General features: G+C 42.9%; 1 protein-coding gene across 1 annotated transcript; it reads left to right on the top strand.

The window, feature by feature from the left end:
• The first annotated feature begins 1,352 nt into the window (after positions 1-1,352).
• On the top strand, positions 1,353-7,943 carry LOC105945216 (protein kinase C delta type). Its single transcript, XM_018089751.2, has 8 exons — positions 1,353-1,612; positions 1,768-1,935; positions 2,621-2,712; positions 3,533-3,595; positions 4,291-4,429; positions 4,930-5,121; positions 5,626-5,754; positions 6,105-7,943. Exons 2-8 carry the CDS (start codon positions 1,846-1,848, stop codon positions 6,225-6,227), a joined length of 828 nt encoding a protein of 275 aa, XP_017945240.1. The 5' UTR covers positions 1,353-1,612; positions 1,768-1,845; the 3' UTR covers positions 6,228-7,943.
• The last annotated feature ends 226 nt before the right edge of the window (positions 7,944-8,169 follow it).

Raw genomic sequence — 8,169 nt, 5'->3', positions numbered from 1 at the left:
GAAATCTTATATTGATTCATTATTGATATTGCACATTAGAAATAGTATATTGATTCATTATTGATATTGCACATTAGAAATAGTATATTGATTCATTATTGATATTGCACATTAGAAATAGTATATTGATTCATTATTGATATTGCACATTAGAAATAGTATATTGATTCATTATTGATATTGCACATTAGAAATAGTATATTGATTCATTATTGATATTGCACATTAGAAATAGTATATTGATTCATTATTGATATTGCACATTAGAAATAGTATATTGATTCATTATTGATATTGCACAATAGAAATATGATATTGATTCATTATTGATATTGCACATTAGAAATATTATATTGATTCATTATTGATATTGCACATTAGAAATAGTATATTGATTCATTATTGATATTGCACATAAGAAATATTAAAATAATTTCAAAGTGCATATAAGTCTCATAGCAAACAACTAAAGTGCATAACAGTGCAAAAAAATATAATTATTATAATAGTAAGCAATAGATAGCTAACCTTTCCTTTTAATATATATAATATATATAAATATTCTTACAGTGACCTAGACCAGTGTGTCTTATGCAATTCTTGTTCGGTTCAATATACAGGTATAGGACCCATTATCCAGAATGCTTGGGACCAAGGGTATTCCGGATAAGGGGTCTTTCCGTAATTTGGATCTTCATGCCTTAAGTCTACTAAAAAAAACAATAAAACATTAATTAAATCCAATATGATTGTTTTACATCCAATAAGGGGTAATTATATCTTAGTTGGGATCAAGTACAGGTACTGTTTTATTATTACAGAGAAAAGGGAATCATTTAACCATGAAATAAACCCAATAGGGCTGTTCTGCCCCCAATAAGGGGTAATTATATCTTAGTTGGGATCAAGTACAGGTACTGTTTTATTATTACAGAGAAAAGGGAATCATTTAACCATGAAATAAACCCAATAGGGCTGTTCTGCCCCCAATAAGGGGTAATTATATCTTAGTTGGGATCAAGTACAGGTACTGTTTTATTATTACAGAGAAAAGGGAATCATTTAACCATGAAATAAACCCAATAGGGCTGTTCTGCCCCCAATAAGGGGTAATTATATCTTAATTGGGATCAAGTACAGGTACTGTTTTATTATTACAGAGAAAAGGGAATCATTTAACCATGAAATAAACCCAATAGGGCTGTTCTGCCCCAATAAGGGGTAATTATATCTTAGTTGGGATCAAGTACAGGTACTGTTTTATTATTACAGATTATTATTATAATTTGATTATTATAATTTGATTAAAATGGAGTCTATGGGAGACAGGCTTTCCGTAATTCGGAGCTTTCTGAATTATGGGTTTCCGGATAAGGGATCCCATACCTGTATAATAGCAAACAGGAGATGTAAGTAGAATGTAACTGGGCCAGTAACACTGTGTGAGGTATCTTTGTTGGGATTCAGCTCATGTGCAGTTAATAGAATTTCTTCTCTTCCAGAAGAAGGAATCAGCCCGAAGAGGCCGTGCCGCGCACCCCCGAGACCCCTCTCACTTACCATCTCCAGCTACACCCTGCACTGTGTGCTTGGGCGAGGATCATATGGGAAGGTAAGCAATGCATGGAATTCGGTCCAAGGGTGCCTGCAAGGTTGCTCGTGTGATTAAGCTGATTATTGTCCCTTTATTATAGTGATACTTTAGCCCATTCTAACCTGGGGATTCCTGGCAATTCTAACCTTTTCTCATTCCAATGCCTTTCTCAGGTGGCGTTGGCTTCCACGGCCACAACCAACCAACTGGTGGCCATAAAGACCATCTTGAAGAGGCCACAGAAGGAGAACATGGAGTACATCCTGCGGGAGGCGCGAGTGCTCAGGGTCGCTGCGGGGCACCCATACCTGTGCCGTGCCTACGCAGCCTTCCAAACCCAGGTACCAAACACCTATTCATTTAACTAACGATCCGTATTCTATGTCTCACAGTCGTACGCCTCATACAGATCCCTTTAACTGATATATCTCAACAAACATGCCATAGGCCCTTATCATTTCATTCCCAGTGCTTTATAGACTGCTAATAATCAGATGGCACACAGAACATCAGCCCATACGTACCCAGCAGCTCAACACTCACAGTATAAATGATGAGAGAGTAACTTACTCAAACATAAACCCTAAACTATTCAAATAATACAAGTAAAGATCTCCCTGTTACAATCAAATTGTATCCTTGAACCTTTAAAGGGGAAGTAAACCCAGACAGCAGAACCCTTTCTTTAGCAGCAGCGCATTTATTGCACCTAAGGCTGATGGCACACATGTTGCACTTCTCTGCCCGGTGTATTTCAGCTGAAAGTGCCATAACCTGCCTGAATCCTCTGCTACAATTGCTATTCAAACAATGAAAAGTCAGAGTACTGGGGGGCTGCAGATGTTGCCCCCTGAAATAATGGAAGGCACAGAAGGCAGGTTGTGGTGCGTCACAGGAGGGCAAATGCACCAGGGCCTGAGGCGCCACATGTTTTTCTGCAATTCTTTAGAAACACACCTTGCCCTGTTCTGCATGGTGCTACCTGTCCCAGCCGCTCAGTCTCTCCTCCTCTGTCTCTATAACCAGACCCGCGCCTTCTTCACGATGGAGTATGCGAGTGGGGGGAGCCTCGAGTTGGAGATAAGGAAGAGAAAACACCTGAAAATGAGGAAAGTGATGTGAGTATTTTATGTCGGAGCAGTTAAAGGGTAGCACATCTGCACAGTAAGGAGATTGGAGCTCTCATAGAGACACCCACTAATGTGCCATAGGGAGTGCCCTTCCCATACACCAGAATGGCACCGGCTCACTAGTGGCTTTTATAGTCATTGCAATAAATAAGCACCACATACTCTATTTAATCTCTCCCATACAAGCTACTCAGTATAATAACATTTCAGTTGTGTTATCCATGACACCTGTACCAATGAGAGTGAGCCCTTAGGGCATATGTGACTTCACCTGGTACAGTCTATAGCAGGGGTCTCCAACCTTTTTTGCACCACGGACCGGTTTCAAGCAACTCCCACCTAAGTGCTGACATCCCCTGACACTTAATATGGAGCTTTAAGTACTTTGGTCCTTTTTGCGATCAGTAGAAAGCTTCCCTGGGCTTTGCATAGCAGTTGTCATGGAGTTGGGATCACAGGTAATTGGGACCAGAGGTGGCCCAGTTCAGCACAGCCCACGGCCCGGGACTGGTCCCCGGGCCGGTGGTTGGGGACCCCTGGTCTATAGCAGCTACTAATGCCAATTTCTCTTATTTTGATCCCAGTATTCTCAATATATAACATGTTTAATGCAGAAATCACAGCAGACATTTGGGAAATGTGTGGTTTGTTGGGAGATATAATTCAGCTGAAGTACAAAGTACTTGACTTGACTTGACCAACTTTGCCAAATGTAGACTCATTTTACATTGCTAAAAACCAAATGCAGTAATATAGGCTATGGAATGTACTTAGCATGGGGGTAACTAAAATATCCTATTCTGAAAAGCTTCTACTCGGCGGAGATCATTTGCGGACTGCAGTATCTACATTCCCATGGTATCATCCATCGGTAAGTACCATTAATGGTTCCTTTGTGTTCTGTATAAACATATGGATTTAATATTGTATCTAGCAATGGGTTTCATTCTCTGGCTGATATTGCGCCTGTGCTCCAAAAACAGCAAAAAAGGGACATTTAATTATACCAGAACCAGGCCTTGAAAGTGAGTAGAAGCAGGGTCGGACTGGAGGTTGAAGGGCCCACTGGGGCTCCACCCCAGGGGCCCTGAAGGTGTCCCCTAACCCCCCCTCAGGGGCCCCCCTCGCAGAACCCCCCCCCCCACTCGACGTCCTACCCCAAGCGCATAAATTTATCGCAGCAGGGGATTTTTCCCGGTGGGCCCAGTCCAACCCTGAGTAAAAGAGGGAGTGATTCTAATCCACCTTTCTTACTGTCTTAGGGGTGAGGTTTTGGCTTTTTAATATTAACTTATCCCTCCTGTACCCAGGTACTTACCAAGGGAACAGACAGATTATTCCTAAATAAAATATATGAGAGTGACCTGTATAGCCAGTGGAACCTCGGGCCACTTTATATGCCCCATCCACCTGGCCTGCCTTCCTTCCTTCCTTCTTACCACATGGGGCTGATTCTTGGCCTTTATATAACCACAGGCTGGGATGTATTTTATGCAGGCCCCGTGTGGCTTTAGCCTCTTAGCCTTCCCATTACCCACACACTGATTACTAACCTTTATCCTGCAGTGACATCAAACCAGGCAACATCATGCTGAGCAGCGAAGGTCACATTAAGATCCTGGACTTTGGCTTGGCAGCGGAAGGAGTGTACGGCGACAGCACCACCAATGGCAGGTTTGGAACCTTTGCCTACATGGCTCCAGAGGTGAGAAACTCACATTCAGCCATTTAAAACATCTAGTTCCGGGCAGATACAGAATTACTGAGGGCAACGTATTAACAATAATACAGGTTTGGCAACCGATGCCTCATATATACAGGGAACCGAGAACTAACCTAGGGCCACAGACAAGTTTTGCAGTTTCCACTCTCATTGTAACAAATGATCATATGGAAATAAACTGGGCTCTTTGTTGGTAATTTCTTATATCTATATCTTTCGCTTTTCATGTTAATAATAGAAAGTGATTATAAAGCCCAAAGGGGGCATATCTTCTCCTTACTTAAACCAAGCAATGATTTATTTCATAACATTTGCAAAGTATTTTTACCTCTCCCTTGTGGTGGCCTTATGAAGTTGGGGTTTCTTCTTGTGTCTCAGAAATAATATGCAGGGATATAGATGTGTTGAACACAGATTAATAGAGGGATGAACTTAATAGAGCATTTGGCAGGTTGGTAACTGATATACTCTTCATTATCAAGGTGCATAGAGAGAAGGAGTACAGTGCAGCTGTGGACTGGTGGTCGTATGGCATCACCCTGTGCCAAATGGCTACTGGTCAGTACCCTTTCCATCTTGGAAATAATCTGCAAGACTTGAGAAGATCTATCCTCCGGGAACAACCCACCTACCCAGCATGGATTGGCCGTAAACTGCACCGTCTCCTGGGAAAGGTAGGCTTTGGCAGTTATTTGGACCTTTACTTGGTTTTGCAGCAGTTATTACAGCACAGGCTGGGATTCTGTAAATATTATATATATTACATATATATATATTATTATGAGTACTTTAAGCAGGCACGGGTATTGATAATATACTGACACACTACAGAGAAGAGTATGCTGAAGGAAACAAAGTAATATGGAGGCTATAGCTGGAATGGTTATAAGGGGCAGATTATTGGGAGATATCCAATATGGGAGGCAATCAGCAGCGGCAGAAAGGAGGGCTACGATAGTATTTATACAGGGCAGGCAAATATAGGAATTATATTGAACACACTTTGCTAGACACGTCAGCCTGATCTCTAGAATGTATTCACGACTTGCTTCTAGATAATCTGGTGACCAGTTCTACATACATCGTATTTGACAGAGTTACAGCTTCATGATGGCAGGTTGTTGCTGACAAGTACCTAGAGGAATAGAACTTTAACCAATTGCCCTTTTTGTTTTTAGCTTCTGAAGAAGAAGGTCTGCAATCGCCTTGGGATCAATGGCAACATAAGAGAAGATCCCTTTTATGAGTCCATTGATTGGGAGGAACTTGAAAACCAAAGAGTTCCAGCTCCGTTCCAGCCAGAAGCTGTAAGTACATGAGTGCAGAACCCAATGGGAATCTGCTTCATTATTATAAAGGCACCGTTACTACCCACCCAGCATTCTTCCCTAGTAGAAATGTATCCTCAGACTTTCCTATTGGGAATGCCAGTTGTAGTTTGTCTCTGAGGCGAGACAGCTGGGCCAAACTGTTACTTTCTGTTACTTATCTTCTCTATTCATTTACAATTGGTCAATCAAACCAATGCCTGGTTCTTAGGATAAAGGTGACCCTAGCAACTAAATACACTACCATTTATACTGGGGTTTCTCATAGCTGTTGACTAAAAAGAAGAGTTGATATAGTTACCCTAACATTTATTTATTCTCTCTTGCAGCAATCAGTGGAGGACTTTGACGAATGTGTTATGACCCCCATGCAGTTTGTAGAGGACCCAGCTCCATCAGGAAATTACATCATTAAGGACTTTTCCTATCAAAGTGTCGGATGGGAGGCGTAAGTAACATCACTGGACAACACATTCCTACACACATTCTTACAACTATTGGCTGTTTCAACTTGCCAACTTGCCATCCTCTGCCCAAACATCTCTTGCCATCTGTAGCATTATCTTACTGCCACCTCCATCTGGCACAACCACTTCTTCCATCTGGCACTACCCACTCCATCAACTTCCATCTTCCATGTCTTGTATGACCATCAGTTCCATCTTGCCACATACCAAACATCTTTCTGTTCAAATGACACCATTTGGCTGTACTATTCGTACCACTTTGTTGGTACCACATACTACTGCACCACTCTCTAGGTAGCTCCTCTGCAAGGAACAGCTGTAAATTCTACTGTATTTGCATTTCCTTCTCTCCCATCCACTCCAATTACACCAGTGGAGCCTTCGTCTCTATTTATGCCACCAGTGGAGCCTCCCCTTTCTTGAGCTGCTTGTCCACCTGTGGTGCCTTTATTTCCATCCACCAAAACTTTACAATCAGCGCTTCCCACTGCACAGCAGTTCCACCAGTGGTGTCTCCCCTTGCACCCACCAGAATACCACCAGCTGTGCTTCCGTCCTTTCCATCCAAAATGTGGTTTAATACCAGGAGCACCCCATGTCACTGGGTAGACCCCGCATTCCTTTCCATTCCATCCCTCAGACTGCAGAAGCCGGGGTCTGCAGGCTGCCTGGGGCCAATGGAATGGAACGGAATGCAGAATTCACCTTGTGTCTTAAAGGTGCTTGTGTGTATTCTGTCATATTACCTTGTCTTTAATTTACCCTGCTTCCCTTCATTAAAGCAGTACCGCCCCTTATCCACCATACTTTCTCCAGCCCAACCTCGCCTTCCAGCCAACAGTTACTCCAGCAGTGCCACCTTTCCATCCAAAATGTGGTTTAATACCAGGAGCACCCTAAGTCACTGGGTAGACCCCGCATTCCTTTCCATTCCATCCCTCAGACTGCAGAAGCCGGGGTCTGTAGGCTTACTGGGGGCCAATGGAATGGAACGGAATGCAGCATTTCCCTTGTGGCTTAAAGGGGCTTATGTGGATGCTACCATATTTCCACTTACCCTGTTTCCCTTCATTAAAGCAGTACCACCCCTTGCATCTACCACAGCTTCACCAGCCTCACCGAGCCTTTCATCCAGTTTGTTCCCTTCCATCTAAAATATGGTTTAATACACTGTTATATTCCCTTATGTTCCCTTTATTAAAGCAGTACCGCCCCTTATCCACCACACTTTCTCCAGCCCAACCTCGCCTTCCAGCCAACAGTTACTCCAGCAGTGCCACCTTTCCATCCAAAATGTGGTTTAATACCAGGAGCACCCCATGTCACTGGGTAGACCCCACATTCCTTTCCATTCCATCCCTCAGACTGCAGAAGCCGGGGTCTGCAGGCTGCCTGGGGCCAATGGAATGGAACGGAATGCAGAATTCACCTTGTGTCATAAAGGTGCTCGTGTGTATTCTGTCACATTACCTTAATTTACCTTTAATTTACCCTGCTTCCCTTCATTAAAGCAGTACCGCCCCTTATCCACCACACTTTCTCCAGCCCAACCTCGCCTTCCAGCCAACAGTTACTCCAGCAGTGCCACCTTTCCATCCAAAATATAATTTAATACACAGAAGACTCTTAAGAAACATGGTAGACCCTGCATTTTTTTCCATTCCATCCCTCAGACTGCAGAAGCCGGGGTCTGTAGGCTTACTGGGGCCAATGGAATGGAAAGGAATGCAGCATTCCCCTTGTGGCTTAAAGGGGCTTATGTGGATGCTACCATATTTCCACTTACCCTGTTTCCCTTTATTAAAGCAGTACCACCCCTTGCATCTACCACAGCTTCACCAGCCTCACCGAGCCTTTCATCCAGTTTGTTCCCTTCCATCTAAAATATGGTTTAATACACTGTTATATTCCCTTATGTTCCCTTTAT

This window comes from Xenopus tropicalis, chromosome 10 (assembly GCF_000004195.4).
Source record: "Xenopus tropicalis strain Nigerian chromosome 10, UCB_Xtro_10.0, whole genome shotgun sequence".
NCBI classification, from domain to species: Eukaryota; Metazoa; Chordata; class Amphibia; order Anura; family Pipidae; genus Xenopus; species Xenopus tropicalis.
This window is presented reverse-complemented; position numbering and strand designations above follow the sequence as displayed.

Bases quoted from the DNA above. Each gene is read 5' to 3' on its own strand.
- LOC105945216 (XM_018089751.2), top strand. From the start codon at position 1,846: ATGGAGTACATCCTGCGGGAGGCGCGAGTGCTCAGGGTCGCTGCGGGG. The intron at 4,430-4,929 runs GTGAGAAACTCA...TTCATTATCAAG, and splicing joins TTGCCTACATGGCTCCAGAG to GTGCATAGAGAGAAGGAGTA. The intron at 5,755-6,104 runs GTAAGTACATGA...TCTCTCTTGCAG, and splicing joins CTCCGTTCCAGCCAGAAGCT to CAATCAGTGGAGGACTTTGA.